Here is a 19,590-nt window from a genome sequence, read left to right as displayed (position 1 = left end):
AAATAGGGAGCAACAGGTAAAAGGCTTCACAGTTAGTTTTTTTGCGAAAAGCTTCAGAGTTCTCCATTAACGCTCAGCCACCGACGTTCGCTGCAGCTGCCACTACCAAAATACAAATCGTTGGCTCGAATAACACGCTTCACGTGAAGGGATCCCTTAATACATTCATCGCATGCTCACCGCGGCTCTGAACGCGATGGCGATGCATTATGGGAGCGCGGTGTAATTTGCAAAAGGAAAATAAATAAAGAACATGGGGGCGGTGGGGGGGGCTTGTTTTTAACCTTTACTGACAGCGCACTGTCGGCAAGCGTGCTGGCGTGCGTGCGGAGCGTCACAATAATGCACTGTGCGCCAGCACCGCGCTACCACCGCGTCCATCCACCGCTCGCTCGCTCCGCGAGGAACGCCGAGTGTGTCCGTCCGAGTAGCAGCTCGTGCGAGCTCCCGACAATCCCTCACTTTGACCCACTTGCACGGCCGCTTAAGAGACAGATCCCGTCGACTCCGCACCATAATCCCACGCAATTTCCCGTTTAATTAAAACATCTGTAAGGATGTGTTCATGTATGTATGTATGTTGAACTTCTTTCGCACCGTACGTAGCCAACCGGAGGTGTGGAGGAAGGACAACAAACTAAACACAAAAAGCAATTCTCAATTAATGAGTTCTCAATCTAGATTTTAATGTGCATAGCTCCAGTGTCTTCCTAACATCGGAGGGATGGGCAATTGCTGATGCTAACAATGGGTCGTAAGGATGCAACTGTCGACTATTGAAAGTTATTAATATATATTATTGATCCTATTGTTCAATTTGCATTTAATTTAAATGCAAAGATAAACAATTTCGACGAACAAGGCTCCGAATGTGCTCAAAGTAGAGGGTTCAATGACACTGGCGCCACGGACATCACGGGCAGTCGCCGCATCACGCTGGGGGGCATACGCTTTGGCGAGCTTCCCGCATATGATTATGTTAACGAAAATCGATTACTTTGTCATCAAATATAAAATTACTCGGCTCAGCACGAATGGGCTGCGAGTGGCAACGTCTGAAATAAAAACGCCACAATACCTTCCATAAAAGCTACCGTGAGTAATGACACCACCCTGCCAAATCAGACTTTCAGAAAGACTTTTAAGGGCATCTAGAAAACATTAAAGGTGTCAGAACATAGAAGCCGATTTCGGAACGGTCCCAAGATTGTTACCAGATTACCGTGATGTAAGATATTCACATCCATTGAGCAGCTTGATCCAGTCGGTGTCCAGTTGCATAAATCACTCTAAGCGGAGCTTTACACTTAAGTGCAACAGCACGGTACGAAATGTGCATTAAGGGGATAACAAAAAAACACTTTAAGAAAACACCCTGCCAGAGGTCTTAGCGTGCTCCAGTCAACTGAGCTAAGGGGGGGGGAGGGAATCACAAGACCAGACACAGATGGCAGCACCATGAACACTGGTCAACACAATTTTTCTGGAATAAGGTATTCCAACGGTTTCAAGGTAATTTTGGGGTGCTGATTCAAATATTGCATTTTCAATAAAAAAACTGCAGAAGAAAAATATTAAATAAATGTGGATATCTACATAAAATGATATTATAAACACACTATCCTAAAAATACAGCACCATATTTTAACACTAAAGCAGTCACTGACTCGCAACAACTTGCAATCATAAGTGACAGAGTTAATTTCGGGTAAAATCTATAAAATGGGGTATGCCGATAGCATCAAAATGAGATGCGATAGAGCAAATCTGAGATCAGATTTGGAATCAGCACCCTGAAATTAGTTTAGAACAGCTGCAAAAGTCCAGGCCAGAAAAAAATGTTTTTTTTTTGTTGACCAGTGTAATCTGTGAGACGAGTACGTTTTTAAAAGCAGTTGTGGAGAAATTGTAATGTCAACGATAACACCGGCACACGATTGAACGCCGTTACAATTGATGCCACAGGGTCTTTAAGGTCCACTTGTAGCCTACAGCCTTTGTTCCTAATTACCCGTTTAATTATCGCTCCGTAATTGTGGGGATCTGTGCCACCGACTAAATGTTCGTAGGTCCAGTGGCGAGTACCCCACCGACTAGGTTATTTTACAGAACTGGAAGGTTGAAACCAGTCCAGAGTTTGCTTGCTTAAACAAATGTTGCTGAATGATCTTGGTCCGGAGAGACAACGGGCCAATGGATTAAAATGTATTAGATTTTTATGCGGCCACAAAAAAAGAGATCTGTTTATACGCGGTGCTTCAAAAAAATATTTTTACCACTTCTGAGAATTTGCAACAATACCACGATAAGTATGCTGCCTCCAGGCTCTGGAGACCACCTGGAGAAGATTCTAGGCACGCGTTGACAATGATGGCGAACAAGTGGAGACTATTTGACTTTTTGAAGCAATTAACATACATTTGTTATCATGTTACAGTGTATTATCCGTTCTTTTACCATTAAAAACGATAGTCCCATATAAGTGTTAACATTTTTTTTAAGCACCCTGTATACGCTTTCACGAAGGATGCTCCAAACATCGTATAATGATATTATTGGACGCACCAATTCACTTGACATACTCTCTACATGTCCGATGGGCTAAGCAAGAATCGGAGAGATTCAAGCTTTGTCAAGATGGTGAAAATGGTGGAAAGCCAAGGCAAGCGAGGGCAAGGCTGTACAAATCCATACATCCGAGGGCTGCTGTTAAACGATACAACCTGTTGACTGTTAAAGCCAAACGAAAGCTCACTGGAACATTGCTAGCTTCCAAGCTTTGACGTATCCAGGCCGAGTCTTTGCAGACATGCCGAGGCCCACACACCAGCTTGGCACTGTCCTCAGCCTGGGTCAATCATCACCAGCCATGGTCCATCCACTGCTGGATGAATGGTCCATCCACTGCTGGATGAAGGGTCCAGCTTCCAAGCTTTGACGTATCCAGGCCGAGCCTTTGCAGACATGCCGAGGCCCACACACCAGCTTGGCACTGTCCTCAGCCTGGGTCAATCATCACCAGCCATGGTCCATCCACTGCTGGATGAATGGTCCATCCACTGCTGGATGAAGGGTCCACAAGCTACCGCCCATCTCAATATCCTGCCGAGCTTCTGCACACGAGCCGATTTCACTGCTCTATCTCCATGGTGGACGTCATCTAAAAGACGCAATTAATTCCTCGTCTGCCACTCCACGACTATGTATGCGTGATGAACTATTTTCGCACCGCACGTAGCCAGCCGTGCTAATCGGAGGTGCGGGATGCTGTACCATCATCCACCATCCCCCTTCCGGCGACTTGTCCAGCCCAAGCCCGTTTCCTTTTCTGAGCAATTTGCAAACACGTAAACCCCCGAAGGGTTCAAATCAGCTGGAGCCCTGCTTAAAAACCCTTCGGTGGAACCCAAGACACATAGGCAAAAAAAAAAACCCAATCAACTGACAGATAAATCGATAAAACTGAGCCACGTAAGCAATTACCTGGTACGCAGTTAATTTAAAAGAGAGGGTGCGGTTACTAAATTAATTTGCGTGGCAGCAATGTACACCCCACTTAGTGAACACCCCCATAACAAACTAAATAATCACCTTAGTTGCGATTAGTTTCCTGCGCTTTACTAATTGCAAGGCTATAGAGTAAAGACAACCGCTGCTGATGGTACACATCAGACCCGAACCATCAGCCTGCTGGATGGAGGTGGCACTGCAACAAATAGGGCCGAGTTTATAATTCCATTCGTATTGTGGGAGTCTCAAGGGTAATCCTAGAGACTATGTGTTTATGGATTTCAATAACGGTACATCTCTAACCTGCGCATTTTGGTGATGCACATTGCATGCAAAACATAGAAATAGAACACACATGGGTGGTGTAAAAGTTGAGTAGTCACAGGGCTTTACTCTGGTCCGGACCACAGACCCAGAGTAAAGCTCCTTCGATTAGCAAGCTTGGCGACGTAATGTGCAAAAGAAGCTCAACATACATCCATACACACATACACACACCAACAACCGCCATTCGCCACAAAATGGCGGTGACGTCTCTACGACGCTTGTGCCAGGCTATGTGCACCTTGAGGCCACGTGAAGTGTCGAATGCCCGCTGGCAGGAGGTCACGAGACACGACCCAAGTGCCACGGGTCGACTGATTGAGATGACTGGCTGATGCACCACCTGTGCTCCCTACTGTGCCAACTAATTACCACTAAACCACGAATGAAAAAAAATGTAATCAACACATACACACATACATATACACATACATACAGGCCAGTAAATTCTGCAGGGGGAGATTACTTTCAGTGTTATGATCACCACAATATTTAAAATGTAAAATGTACATCAGAGTGAATTCAGGACTTCACTAGGTGGTTGGAAAGTGTCTCGGCATAGAATACAATGCGTAATGATACTACATAGTGTAGAGAAGTTCCGACGGACGCACTCGAAGACGGAGGGAAGTTAAGGGCTTCCGCCAGGGTTTATTAAAGCTTAACAATATTACACAGCAGGGTACACAACTCCCAGGGGCTAGGGGTCCTACTCTGAGTCCGGGTCCCTGCCGGCTAGCTCCGGTCTCTCTCTCTCGTGTCGGATCGTGGAGTCTGCCGACTCCACCGAGCGGAGAGAGAAGCACCTCTACGGCTACTACCACCGGCTTCTCCCCAGACTCACCACTCGATCCCTCTCTCTACCCCTGGTTCCCTCTTCACCCTGCTTACTCTACCCGTTCCCACGGTGACCCCGCTTACGTCACGGGGTATCCCTTAAGTAACCCTTAGGAGACGTGACGTCATCGCACTGAACGGCACACCTGACGTCACGTCCCCATTTTACTCCTCTACATTAGTAACAATACAATACAGAGAAGTGCTGCAATATACCCCCCCCCCCAACCTTTGCACTCAAAATAAGTTCCTTCATGCTATCAAGTTTCTTCTTGTGCCGAGTCTTTATAAATTGACACTGAATCGTATTAGGGTCCGTCCATAAATGACGTCACGCACCTGGGGGGGGGGGGTCAGACATTTGTAACGATGTGTGACAAAGGGGGGGGGGGTTGAGAAATGTGACGTCACATAAAAGTTCGCAACTTTAAATTAAATACGCACTACAATGACAATAGTTTAAACCGATTTGAAGCGTGTTTTATTTTTTTTTGGGGGGGGGGCAGAGCTTTGTGACGTCATATTTGAAGAGGGTCTGACTTTTTGTGACAAGGGGAGTGGGGGGTCGAAAATCGTCCAAAATCGCGTGACGTCATTTATGGACGGCCCCTAAGTACGTTACAAATATAATTGCACGGAAACTTTTGCAATCGCAGGGCAGTACTGTACAGACATAAACACTACGCATAAGGTAATGAGAAGTGCTTGACTCGAATTCAACTAAAATGAGGAATGGAAATTAAACGACCAATGTGTACACGAGGCATACGATCTCATCATACCTTGGAAGCAACAGCAAATTTGAGCCTGGACAGCGCTTGAATGGGTAACTACTCGCTGTGCGTGACAGGTTGTTAACTGGCAGGGCTACGTTGTCTACAGCAGAGGGCAGTGCAGTAGAATATCCAACGTAGCTGTGTAAAGTACTTCTAGGATCCCCAATTTCTGCTCCCTGCCTTCACCAACCCACAGTGACCAGCGTGGTGAAGTATAGTCACACAACTCGCACAGCGCCAGCAGTCACCCGGCGGTTGAGTGGCCAGGCGCTGTACGTGTCCGATAATGCCACCACCACCACTGCTCCCGTGAACACGTTGCCACCAATAACCATCAACTTCAGCAAATAAGGTGGATCACTATGGGGACCTCATTTGCCAGTAAAAATATGATAATTGGTTCTTTACCCTTCTATCTGGCAACAAAACTGACACCTTTTTGCAAGGAGTCATGTTTGCATAGACCGCAATACCTGCAGTCATAATACAAACAAAAGAACATAACTCTGATAATGTGCACTGTCCTTGAAGTTGATTGGTCCACACCCGAGACAGCTTTCCTTCGAGCCTAGTCTCATATGGGTTGGACCAGATGACGCCAAAAGGCGCCTTTTGGCGTCATCTGGTCCAACCCATATGAGACTAGGCTCGAAGGAAAGCTGTCTCGGGTGTGGACCAATCAACTTCAAGGACAGTGCACATTATCAGAGTTATGTTCTTTTGTTTGTATTATGACTGCAGGTATTGCGGTCTATGCAAACATGACTCCTTGCAAAAAGGTGTCAGTTTTGTTGCCAGATAGAAGGGTAAAGAACCAATTATCAAGGTGGATCACGGCGAGATGGAGCCATGAATGTATGCATGAGACACCCACCTGATGGACATGGAGGGGGTCTCGTAGCTGGCAGTACAGCAGCTAGGATGTTGACACATCAGTGTCTAGATTGAGCGTACTCGTCAGAAACATGCAGTTTCCTGCCACGGGCAACGATAAAACATTAAAATTGGTAATAAAAAAAGACTCTTCTTCACACAGAGGCTTCCCTGGGTGAACGGACAGATATTACGGTTATGACCATCATCAATGGTAATGAAAATTTGGCTTCCGATGAAACAAAGTCACTGTTACGTTCGCTCACGGCTAAACTCTCCTCTATTTACTGCATTTATTTTTTGGTTGCTGTTGAGCGCGATTCTTACGCCGATAGCGAGTGAATGAAGCAAGCCGCATTGGCAAACGCACCGATTGGTATCTCTCACTGACCGCCACGTGCGCGAGTGCCCTGCGTACGCTCGAATAGAAGCAGAATATACTATACTCTTAGCTTTTTCGGTAAAGTCACGTAGGTAAAAAATTACATTAAAATTAATACAAAGAAAATAATAAAAGAATAATTTTCTTAATTTTTCTTTCATTTTTTTAATAATAATTTTATTAATTTTAATTTCATTTTTTACCTACGTGACTTTACCGAAAAAACTAAGAGTATGGATCCTTGCAGTCACGAAAGCTTCAAATCTAGAATAGAATATACTACTTCATTATAAACGTTTTCTTTTGGGTCAGACCGCGCGCCGTTTACGTGGCGAACCTTACTGGCTGTGTCGGGTGGTGGAGGGATGACGACACATTCATACTTACGCGATCTAACCCAAAAAAAAAACTTTATTATAAATAATATTGGTCGCGAAAGCCTACGTGTGAAACTGAGAATAATACTGCACTGCCCTTTCACACTCCACTGCTGAATGAAGGCCTCCCCAAAGCTACTGCAATCTCACACGAGCCGATTTCACTGCTCTATCTCCACGGTGGACGTGCTTTACAGACATGATCCATTGCTGGCCTGCCACTCCACAGGTTGGTGAATGGGGGTGTGCTCAGGATCGATTCCAGTTGAAAAAAATACGCTGTATGTATGCTGAACTTATTTCACGCTGTACGTAGCCAACCGTGGTGATCGGAGGTGCGGGAGCTGTACATAGCTAGTGCTATAAATAGCTAGTGTATTTAACTCGTGTATAAAACACAAACATGTTCACTACTGCTTTTAATATTTTCTACAGCCTTGGCCCATGCCTTCCTGGTCTAACCTCACCTCACCCCATTCTCCACAACGTGCTCTGCACACCCCAGCAACAACGGCCCTCTCTCTCCCTCCCACACAGCCCATTGACCTCCACTCCACAAGAGGTCATCCCCTTCTTTTCTGGATCTCTCGCTGTCCCCAAACCCTCACCTCCTTAACAATCCACACCGCCGACTCCATAACCCCGTTCGAGTCCATCCTCGTTATCTCGCTCCGATCCCTCTGCCCACGATTCATCTCCGCGTTTTGCTGCCGAGCATCGCCACGACCGCTGTGTATACAATAATTCCCATGCGTATCCTTGTTTATCACTGGAGATAATTATCCTTACCCGACGCCACTGCTATCCTCCGTGAGCCACCCCCCCCCCCCCCCCCGCATAACCTCCATTTCCCATACATCCTTCTCACTGTACACAATCTTGTCAACACTTTTACGAAACAAAATTTGATTTTTCTCTTTTAAAAACGGAAGGACCGTAACGACGCACCAATTCCTCGATTACATTAGACCACTACACGCTTGCAATACGTGAATGAAACACCTGGTACAAATGAAACAGGGGAGAGAGCAAACGCAGCGGACAGCAGAGAAGAAACTGCGAAAACAAGACACATTTAGAGAATGAGGCAGGCAGTACAAACCCGACGGGCAATACAAAGGAGATGCACATTCCATCCAAAGGTGTACGGAAGAAATGAGACAAAATGCAAACGAGACCAAAATCTAAAATCGATTCCCGAATTCAATTGCCGAATATTCGGTACTCAATACACGGCCAGTAAAAAAAACGTGGCAGACGACAATCCCAGGCTCAACTGACGACGACACAAAAAGAACCGTTCCGTGAAACTGGCCATTGCGTGACATGTGAGCCACAGAGGGATAACGGTAGAAGTATTGATTGTCCGACTGTACCTATATGGTCCCACGTCTGTGTATACAGGAGGTCGTGGGTTCGATCCCGACCCTGACGCCTGTGTATTTGGAGTTTGCATGTTCTCCCCGTGCTCGCTTTTAGAGTATTTGGCTGCTATAAATGTTCACATAAGCCACTTCATTGGGCTATCATTAGCTTCTGAAGGGCTATTATAGCTGTGGGCCTTACCTGGTAAAATACAAAAAAATGTTCAGGTTTCAGTTAAGTTTAGAAATAACCACAACTATTGGCACGGCGCGGGGAAGGCAATCATCCAGCAGTGGATTGACAATGGGCCACAGGTGTATGCCCACACACGTGGCAAATTAGGCCACGCAATTTAAATGAGATACCAACCATTGCAATTTTGGCAATAAAGTGCCACCGCCCCAGTCGTGGACGAGTGGCGCTTCTGCTTCTCATGATGCTGGGCCGTGCCCGCCGCTCCACACTGGCGATGCCCACTGCTCCACTCGCGATGCCCACTACCCCTCACTCACGATGCCCACTGCCCCACACTCACGCTTTATTCAGAAGAGGGGGGCAGCCCAATTCCCGCAATTTCACTGCAACTGTGTTCCTTGACATTTTAAGTCACGCTTGCCCTTCCAGTCAAATTCAGTGCATAGACAACAAGAGTAAAAGATAGCTGGAATGACGTTTCCCTTGGTAAATACAGTACAACAACGTACATTTTTTAATGTCTAATAGGGGAATGCAAATCCATCATTTTGCTGGCAATCTGTTGCCACGACTTACGTTCTGTATAGGACGATCATCTGGGGACAGACTGCACCCCACACTTTCATTAGTTAATTGTGCCCACAGGGCGTTTACCCAGGGCTGGCGTGCCTATTATTTTCCATGGAGCGAAACCAATAACTCATCGCCGGTTATTCCGTCATTCACTTTACTTTATTGTTCCACAACCGAACATGACGGGGAGCTGTAAATATACTTAAGCGGCTCATTGTTTTGGCCAAACAGAAGCCTCGTTCCAATGCGACAACAAAGTTATTGTAAATTGTGTCCGTGTGTAATATCCATGAGTGAGTCGATAGCTGCAATATACACAATTTTACTTAAAATAACATCCCTTCTCTACTCCCAAGATGTAATTTATTCATGTACTGCATCTTGAGATATAGTGTAACTTTAAATTTTTTTTTTCTAAATACAAATTTAAATTGTGTTGTGCCAAACCAACACAATCATAGCATTGACACCTTTCTAAGATTCCTACGCTATTAATACTATAGGACAAATTATTACATATGTGGCTTCTCTACGAGTATGTTTGCTTGCCTATTAGCTCTCTGTGTGTATGTTGAACTTCTTTCGCACCGCACGTAGCTAATCGGATCTGCTTGTATCCATTCACCTACACTCAAAGTGCACTTGCGCGTGTCCAGTCGTAACACTTTGAAAGCGCATCTAAAAATCAGCCATGATCAATCCACTGCTGGACAGAGGCTTCCCCCAGGTGGCCGCCATCCCTCACCGTCAAGCCATGCACCAATCCCTGCCACTCCCGCGCACGAGTGGACCACGTAGACTCCAGCACCACGCTTGGGCACCATCTCTCGGGCCCGTTTCACGCCTTCGGCTGTCATTTTCATCATCAGCCTCGCCCAATGGCCATCGTCCTAGCAACATTTCCTGCCTGCACAAGACCACTTTCATCACAGCAAACGACGGATTCGAAAATTGCGTTTCTCCTCCCATCCACGAGTTCCTTCTGTCAGTACAATTCCAAGCGTGCTCCGTTCCAGGCTTTTTTTTGTAACACTTATCAAGCTTTTTCTTCAATTTTCATTTTGTTAGTGCCCTTGTCTCAGAGGCAATCATCCATATAAAGAGCTGTACGAAGGATTTTGTTCACCCAAGAAAGCCTCGCTCTGAGCTTCAGACACTCATTTCCAACAATAAATTTTGGGAATGAACAAAATCCCCTCTTGAGGTTGTTTTGTGTGTGGGCAGAAACCAGAGTGCCACACATACCAGGATACAACACTCAAACTCCATAAAGGCAGTCCAACATAATCAACTTGCTGTACTGCCATCAACAGCCATCTAGTGGGTAACCCAAGCACATGACGGATCCATTTATGTAGAATCCACCAACTCCACCGAAATTTTTATGGATTAAAAGAGCGCACCAGCATACCCATCTATTGATCACATTATATTTTTTTACGTGTGGCATTCATATTTCCCATTTTCTCTTGCTACTGCTGCTGCCGCAGAAGTTGAGACGTTAACTCGTGGATGCTCCATTCAGTGCATGACAGCAGAGCTTATGACCCTGCAGGCCAGCGATGCACTCCATCCAACCCACTTCACCTAGAATGTGTGCTCATGCATGCTTGGAGCACGTTCCCCCAAGGCCCCATGTCACAGCACTACTACTGCCACCAGGGGAAGTGGCTTTTCTTAGTTGCCACTTCCGGGAGATAACACATTCGGCTCGCTTATCAGTTAACAGCAGCCCTGATGACGATGCACACACGCACACGCGTGTGCGCGCACACACACACACAAACACGTGCAAGCAGTACAAAGACTACCCTACAGCCTCTATATGCTAGTTGTGACAAGTGCTGTTAGCGAGCACCTATGTGTACGCTCGCGTGTGCAGGCACACACATACCGCACAGACAATAATGGTCCCCCATATTGCCTTATACAAGTAGGGGCAAGTGCTGTTAGCGAGCACTGATTAAGGCCGGCATGACACACGAGGAGGTGGGTGGCCAGCACCACGCCCTGGCCGCCTTTGTCTCTCCAGTGCTGATGTTTACTACACACCTGCATCAAGTCGACCTAGAACTGGCTGAGACATTCGTCACTGTTATTTGGTCGTCGTGGCCGGGAATCGAACTCTGGTGGCTGGGATCGTAGCACAGTGCGTTAACCACTACACTACCACATACCTCAAGAGCGGCCACACACACACACGCTTACATACGAAACCAAACACACACGGTCGCACGCGTGTACACACCAACACACCATACAAGCCTAAACACATGTGCTCACGCCCATTAAGACAAAGCTCCCCCGTGTAACCTACACAAGCTGTTGGCAAAAGTACCAGCGCATGGCGGAGATTCACTCACCCTCTCTCTGTGAATACGAATGTGCTTTCCCTTAATGCGTGCGATTTCCAATTACCGCAGTTTTAATTGATTAACAATCTTCATTTTACCAGATCAGAGCCTATTTCGATGTTTTGCCTTGTTTGGTTAGCACGTTACTGACGTAAAATAAAATGCGAACAATTTTCACAATTAAAATTGGGGATTTGAGCTATCATAACGGTTTACAGCCGCACGCTCTTTTGAATGATACCACAGGGTTATTGTTGTTGTTGTTTTTTCTAATAGTTTCTAACAGTTTATTTAGAATTGCCCTGTGAGCTAAGAAGCTCATGAATCGGGTTTCATCAACAAAACAAAAAAAGTGTAAAAAAAAATAAAACACGTTTGCAACAGGTCGCATATAAATTCTAAATACAATATAAATACAGCAGTGAAAAAAGTCACAATTTTTTTAAAATGTACAATATATTACTTCATTATGAATGAAATCTTCAACTGAAGTGAACATTTTAAAACATCCATTTCACATCCACTTTGTTGAATACGGAAAGTCCCAAACGGCTGTGGCTCAGAGGTCGCAATCGGGTACGGGTACCCGTTTGCGACCCTGGTGCGGCCGGGTACGGGTAGGCCGTGAGTCACTGGTGAGTCACCGTTTGTCATCTCATTTCCCAACGTCTTGTCTCTTCTCACAATTCAAGTTCCTAGAATCAACCCACCCTCGCCTGCAACATGGCTTCATCCCAGAGGTCGCAATAGGGTACCCGATACCCGGCCGGATACGGGTATTGGGTAGGGTACGGGTACCCATTTGCGACCCTGGTGCGGCCAGATACGGGTACGGGTAAGGAATCAAAACCCGTTTGCGACCTCTGCTGTTGCTCCATTGGGCCACGTCAAACAAACTCCTCAACGGCCTGCCAGGGCCCCTGGTGACAAATCCACCAAGGAGCGTCGACCACCACCATCACACGCAAACTCTGGTGGTCATCCTCGAAGCAGCAGCAGCGGATTTTGTCTGCCAGCCATTCTGCGGCCGTCCGGAACTCTCTTTCTTCCGATATATTAGGAAGCCCATTGGAGCTTAATTTGTTTTACTATTAATGTATTAAAAGTACTTTCGAACGAGCCGGCATTACATTACAGGACGTTCTGTTTGATTTTTTGTATTGCTATGCAATGTGTCCAGCATTTGTTATTTCTTCTGTAGCGCGGTTGCTGTGCTCCGATTTTGTTTTATTTACATCGATTTATTTTGCTTTTTAGTCCTCTTTGTCATTCGGATGACTCCGGCTACTCTTCCAAATGAGTTTATCGAGTCCTCACCTGGTTAAACAAATTTAATTAAAAAATAAATTAATTAACAGTTTCCTCTGAGAGTATTTGGCTGCTATGAATTTTCAAGTGATAATAAGCCACTTCATTGAGCTAAGATTTGAGGCCAGGTTGCTTCTGAAAAATAGCTCAGTGAGCCTTACCTGGTAAAATAAAAAAATGTTTTCATAGTTTAGTAGTTTCGTTTGGCTGCATAGACTTTGTCACAGCCAAAGCTGTTTGTGAGCACCGATTAAGGCCAGCACAACATCACACGATGTGCCTGGGCTGCCTTTGTCTCCCCAATGTTGAAGTTAACCACACCACGTCGGCCTGACTCGGATGCAAATTGTCCTGGAAAAACATGAGCCGCGTTTGTATTCAGCACTCGTACTCATTTGATTGAAACACTTTGCAGTCTGATTCACTGTATGATCTCCACACAGATGGGACGCACAATGAACTTAACGATTCACTTACTTCCTCCACTCCAATTCCACCGATGCTGAACAAAAACCCACTTTCTGCACCACGAGCTTTAGCCGGTTATCATGATTTTTTCAGAACATCCCTCAACTGTTGCTGGAATTTTGCATGGCTAGGAACTAAACGGATACACACACACACACATAAAGATACGTGAATAGAAATGTGCAGATATAGGGGCGCGTACACACGTGGTTGGATCCTGCCATAGAAATGTGGAACTGCTGCCAACGAGCAAGGAATTGGCGCTTACTCGGCTGGAATGCGGCCCGTCTCGTCGGATCTCGGAAGCTAAGCGGGCTTGAGCCTGGAAAGTGCTCGAATTAGGTGACCACCATCCATGCCAGGTTGCCATAGTCGGCAGCAGAACGGTGCTACTTGGTCTGTAGCAGAGGCTGACAACCCAGCACGAACTGGCATGGTGAAGTTGTGGTCAAATGACCCCTCAAAGACCATAACAGCCCTCATCCAGCCGTGGATTGAAAATGCACTTGTATTGACCTGTGGTTGCCATGGTCGACAAGCAGTGGTCAGCGGTTAGTCTACTTTGTCATCCGAATTGTTCCTCAAACTACACACCTTCAAAATGAACACACACGAATCCCTGCATTCACAAAATCTCCGTATATAGCGGTGCCAGCGTAGGTTTCTTACCACTTTTCCTTTAAAACAGTAGTTTACTCCCTGTTTTGCCCTCTAGCCCCCCCCGCCCCCCCATCTAATCTGTTGCTCATCCCCACTACCTTTGCTCTTAAGATAATCGCCCGAGTTGACGATGTTTGTTCTCTGTTAGCAGTGCAATGGGTGGTCGCATTAATTTTCAAATTGCTCTTAGTCTCGTGTTTGTGTCCCGTCGTGAATAATCGTGGGACCTTGGGAAATCTACCAAATCCCGTTAAGTTTATTTACAAAAATACATCAAGGAAGATGCGATCGATTAACACATTGTGATTGCAGGTTAAGAGTCACGTTTGTTGCGGCTTTTATGTCTAGAATTATATTACACAAGTCCATCATTAAAAATATTTAATCGTAGGGGGCACCGGTGCCGCAGCTGTTCGTGTCCTGCGCTGCATACCTCGGTGACATCGATGACGGCAAACATCACTCATTGCTGAGAATGTTTTCATTTTACGTCGAGCATTAACGTGATGGCAACTTGAGCGGCAGATTTGTGACCGAAAGGTGCCACGTGTTTAAACAAAAATAAAATGTATATTCTTTGGTTCTTTCGGTAAAGTCACGTAATAGAACGACGATTTAAAAACACCGCGTAGGTGCTTATATCTACGCGGCTTTACCGAAATAACCAAATAATATGAATTCCTGCAGTCACGAAAGTTTTAAGTCAAAAAATAAAATGTACTTGCCTTGACATTGACCAGCGCAGGCAAAGTATGACCAATCAACCCCCACGAACAACACGGCGCAGGGAGGAATTCAACCGGCAGTAGACTAACAAAGGGCTAGTAAATTATTGTTTCAAATTGTAACTCTGCGACGTATGTTTTGGGTCGCACCGCGTGTTGTTCAGAACGAGCGAAACGTCGGTCGTCGCGATAAACACCACCAGTGACATCCCAAACTCTCGTCCTCTCCATATTCTGCCACAGTCCACCCGCCGCCCCATGCTTTCACACTGGAATAATTCAGCAGCACCAAGGCACCATATGGATACTCATAGTCCTGGGGGTACAACCCCCGAGTTTTAAACACCTCCACAAGCAAAGCGCGCGGCGGTCGGTCATGGGGGGGGAAAAGAGAATCTGTTAGGAGGATGACTCATCGGAGATGATAACACCTCCAACAACCCAGCTTGCCCGCTGCTAAAAATAGATAAGTAGCCGTGTAATAAGCGCATAAATGCAATACATGCGGAATCTCATTATTCTCGCGTTATGGCGGGGACGGCGAATGGCAATCCTAAGGACACCCAAGGCTAATAAATGCCAGATGACATTCTGAATGTCGTAACTAGAAGAATGATTATGCTACTACTGGTGTCAGCAGGGCATTTGTGACAATGAATGAAATGGACATTCAAACCCACGCAGATCTAGTGTACCCACCATACAGCGGCTTTGTTACGGTACCGAGTCGGTCGTACGAGGCTTCAGTGCCTGCAAACACGCTCTCCACTTGGCTTGCACGATAACAAAGGTGTATTATTTACTGCGTCCATGCACCGATACAATATGATGAATGTTAAAAGTGTCATCTATTGCATGATATGTTTCTAGGGTTTGATATTTTTTATATATACGTTTGATTTTTGACAAATTATTTCGTCAACTAATTTAGTATATCCTCAGTCATTGGTGTATTTCATATGTTATCAATAACTGGGGATACGTATATTGAAAAAGTGTGTAATAAACAATCAAACACGAACATCAAATGTCAAAACAATATCACTGACCCCACACACTGCTTTACAAGACAACCTTGTTGGGACGTTTGTCCTTTTCCATCTTGAGATATTTTTCTGCAGGAGGAAAACAAGTCTCCGGAATGGACCTACATGTGGAACATTGAAAACTCATTTCTTTAGAACTGCTTTTAGTGTTAGTTTGTTGTACTTCCCCCGCACCTCCGATTAGCATAGTTGGCTAAGTACAGTGCGAAGACAAGTTATTCATACATACAGACATTTAAGGAGATGATACCGAAACACTGCTATACTGGATATCCAAGCAATACACAGGGAGTGTCCTCTTATCCACTGTTCACGAGCCCCACGTCAAAGCCATTAGAGGCATGCACCGCCAACACACACCGCCAACACACGTGTGAAAAACGTCACTGGTGGCATCTCCAGAATGTGCGGCTGTGCGCGTGTCTGTGCGTCGTTGTGCGTGGAGGGGTAGCGTGGTGTTTAGTGCACGGACCTAACCACACAATTCTGGTGACCAGGGTTCAATTTCCTGCCATAGGCAATACAGTTGATAATATTATTTGTATCTGGAACGGTACTGGGTCTTCCCTAGGTCAACTCAGCCTTAAAACAAGCACCTGGTGCAGTGTGTAAACGTCTTCACTGGAGAGACAAATGCAGCCAGGTGCAGTGCTGGCCACAGCACCGCCTCCTGTACCATACTTGCTGTGTACGTGTCACTTGACACACTGAACGCCCTGGCAAATGAGAAGTTCCTTCTAATGGGATTATCCAGGAATAATATTTTAAGAAATAATTAAAAACAGTAGATGCTCGATAACAGCATTGGCCATTCCAGTGGGCAGAACAGGAGGTGCTTGTTGAATTAATGTTATCCCGATCGTACAATCATTGACATGCCGTGTGTAAAGCTACCAATTGAGATTTCTCACAGAGAAATGCGACAATGTCCCACAGAAGCGGATGACACAGAACTACCTCTGAAATTCTTCAAGTAGCCTTGGGTCCACACAGCAGGGGAAATCACTCTCCCACCACTCGCTCTGCCACTGAGCGCAATGTTAACTGCATGATAATCACACTGTTACTTTAATTCTCAGAGTTGGAATTTAGCCAAAGCAAGTGCAGAACCGAATGGAATGCGACTTTTCTTAGTGCAGTCATTGGGTGCCCGTGATGACAGGAGGATTAACAATACGCATTTGCATGTATAGGGCACTTTCTTAACAGCCTCAGCATCTTAAAACATCGCATCTCATCCCAACCGTTCTAGTGCCCCTGCTGCAGTCTTAGCTGCCCCTATATGGCACGAGGTGACACGGTACCGGACTGCACGTAGGCACTGATCTGCCAGCCAGCTGGAGGCAATGCAGGATTCGTCTGGGATTGTGTGCAGCTCACCTTGCCGTCGCTGTACCACAGGCGTGCGTGGTGGCGGGACAGCACCTTGCAGTCAAAGGTCGCGTTGTTGGTGGCCGCGCGACACCGCGCCACCGAGCGTCCGACCCTCACGGCCTCCGCCAGGCACAGGCGCCGCTCCTGGAAGGCGTGGGAGTCCGGCCGCGACGACAGCACGGCTTGAGGCCACGGCATGACTCCCTCCTCCTCCGCGCGTGCACCCGCCCGGCCGCCCGCCAGTTCCACCCCGCCAACGCCCGTCGTCCCTGACGCTAACCGCCGAGCCGTCGGGGGAAGCACGGTGCTCAAAGTTAGGGCCGTTCCGGTCCGTCAGGCTGAAGAGAGCTGGGCCGGCTGATAAGGCAAGAAGGCACTTGGTGGGTGCAGTTCGGCCGGTGCGCTCAAGATAAAAGACAAAACGCTCAGCTTCAAAAGGTTCGTCGCGTGGGCGTTTTGTCGATTCGGCAGCAATTCTTGCACGGGGGTAGAGGCCACGATCACACAAAGCTTTGCGATGCCGCTGGGACGTCGTGCAAGATGAAAGTCAGGTCCGTCCGTCGGCCTCTACAATACAAAGGATTCTCTACGAGAGGCGTTGATAAATCCTACGCGATTGCCTCTCGCGTTGATCTTGGCACAGTGGGTACTCATGTGAGTAGTGTGTTGGTATTGTCAGCACATGCTCATCCCAGCCAGATGGAGCTGATAAAATCCATAACCACGTGATCAACGTTACTGTAGCAAAGGCTCCAAACAGGCACTTGAAGCTGCAGGACGTTTTTTCTCTTGGGTGTTGTTTTGTTATATCACAGTGATCGTTGATTTTTTTTATAAGGTTGTTTTGATCGATAGAACTTTAAACTTGTCTTGCGATGGTATGATCTTTCTTGTTAAATGGAGCTACAGAAGCGATTCCCACAATTGATCACTTTACCCAGGAGCCTCAGGCTTGCGTTTTTGTTTATATTAAATAAAACGGGGCTCTTTTTTCCCCCCTCTCAACACTGATATGCAGGCAGTATTTTGTTGTAAGTACTGCACGAGTATGTGTATTGACGGATGCGGCGCGACTGTTCAAAAATTGGCGGTTTCAGGATTAACCCAAGACTTTCTATGTAACCACCTGCGGAGCTAGCACTCGCTCGCTGTGGGCGACGGCTCACTTAGGCACTTGGGGAAGAGAAAAACAAAAACGAACACGAACAGACTGTTGGCGCCCAAAGCTCGCGCGTTCGCAAAGTTCCTCCACGCGCGGACGGAGAGCGCCCGCGATGCAGCAGGCAGTGCAAATAACGGGAAGCACCAAGTTCCGACCGGAGACCAGAAACCATCCGTCCACGGGAGCATCCACAGGGCTGGGTCCGCACCAGGCACCACGAGGTTGGAGGTAGAATCCGCGCATTCAGCGCGATAATTCCAGCGCGAGAAGATCTCGCTCGGCGAACTCCCTCGTGCGCATCCGGATATGCTCCGGCACGCGCTGCTCTCTCAATGTCATGTCGCCACCTTGGTACGCCGCTGCATCAGGAACACGATGTGCGGAAGCCAAGTGCGCTGCGACTGCATTGCCTTGGAACCCTGACGAAAGGCGTTGTTCGCACGCGTTTATTTTTTATCGATGTGACCAAAAGCGCAATCGCGTTTTCGCTACGACGATGGGGCACCTGTGCAATACGGTGCCGAACGTCCATACGTTAAAGAAAACGGAGATAAGTTGTTATTATGTTTGAGAAATGTATTACTATTTCCAAATGGGCTGGCAACCTCCCCATGCTAAAAATAAATTCTGCAGACTACGACCTACACCGTCAGTGCGTTGTGTTGCAGTCCAGCAATGCCCGTTCCACCCTGCTCAGTTCAGAATTTCCTTGGCAGAACAAGCATATGCGGGCAACTGCAGGGTACCAGCTGGAATGTAGCTTTCTGTAGCAGAGCCCGGCATTTGCATTTGCGGGTCGGGCGGGCGGTCAGTTGGTCGGCTTGCGCCCGGTTGGCAGATCACGAGCTCCGCACGCCCCTCGTTGCTGCACAGAGCTCAGGTTTCAACCGGAACAGAGGGCTGTACCACACACGCACAGACACACACACACGGGCGCAAACACAATTGCAAAAGTACCATTTTTCCAGAAAGATTGTCAGAACAGGTACTGTTAAGCATTCGTTTCTTAAAGCTGGCACGGCACTTCAGTGATGTGTGGGCAGCAGAACGCTAGATTGTGGAGGCGACCAGGATTAAACTCACATGTGTGTGTGCTTGTGCATTATCCATCACTTCACAGACACACGAGATTCCAAACACACAACTGTAGCCTTAAAAGCCACAACACAAAGCCTTAATGCTCTGTTATATATGAGCACCGCCATCGGCATTTCTAAACACTATGAACAGCAGCTTGCTCATTCAGGTGGGACAGCGGTCAACTGGTGCAAGTGTTGAGTA

The 19,590-nt window shown here is 46.7% G+C and overlaps 1 protein-coding gene across 1 annotated transcript in view; it reads right to left on the bottom strand.

Annotated features, from left to right (window-relative positions):
• Nucleotides 1-19,590, bottom strand: part of LOC133349518 (sarcolemmal membrane-associated protein-like) — a 217,781-nt gene that overhangs the window by 192,311 nt on the left and 5,880 nt on the right. The window contains 1 exon segment of the mRNA XM_061563044.1: nucleotides 17,154-19,209. Within this exon segment, the coding sequence (XP_061419028.1) occupies nucleotides 17,154-17,345 (192 nt within the window). The 5' untranslated portion in view covers nucleotides 17,346-19,209.

Source organism: Lethenteron reissneri, chromosome 30 (genome assembly GCF_015708825.2).
Source record: "Lethenteron reissneri isolate LAM-NWPU_2019-01 chromosome 30, ASM1570882v1, whole genome shotgun sequence".
NCBI classification, from domain to species: Eukaryota; Metazoa; Chordata; class Hyperoartia; order Petromyzontiformes; family Petromyzontidae; genus Lethenteron; species Lethenteron reissneri.
Note: the sequence above shows the minus strand (reverse complement) of the source record. Positions and strands in the feature narration are given on the sequence as shown.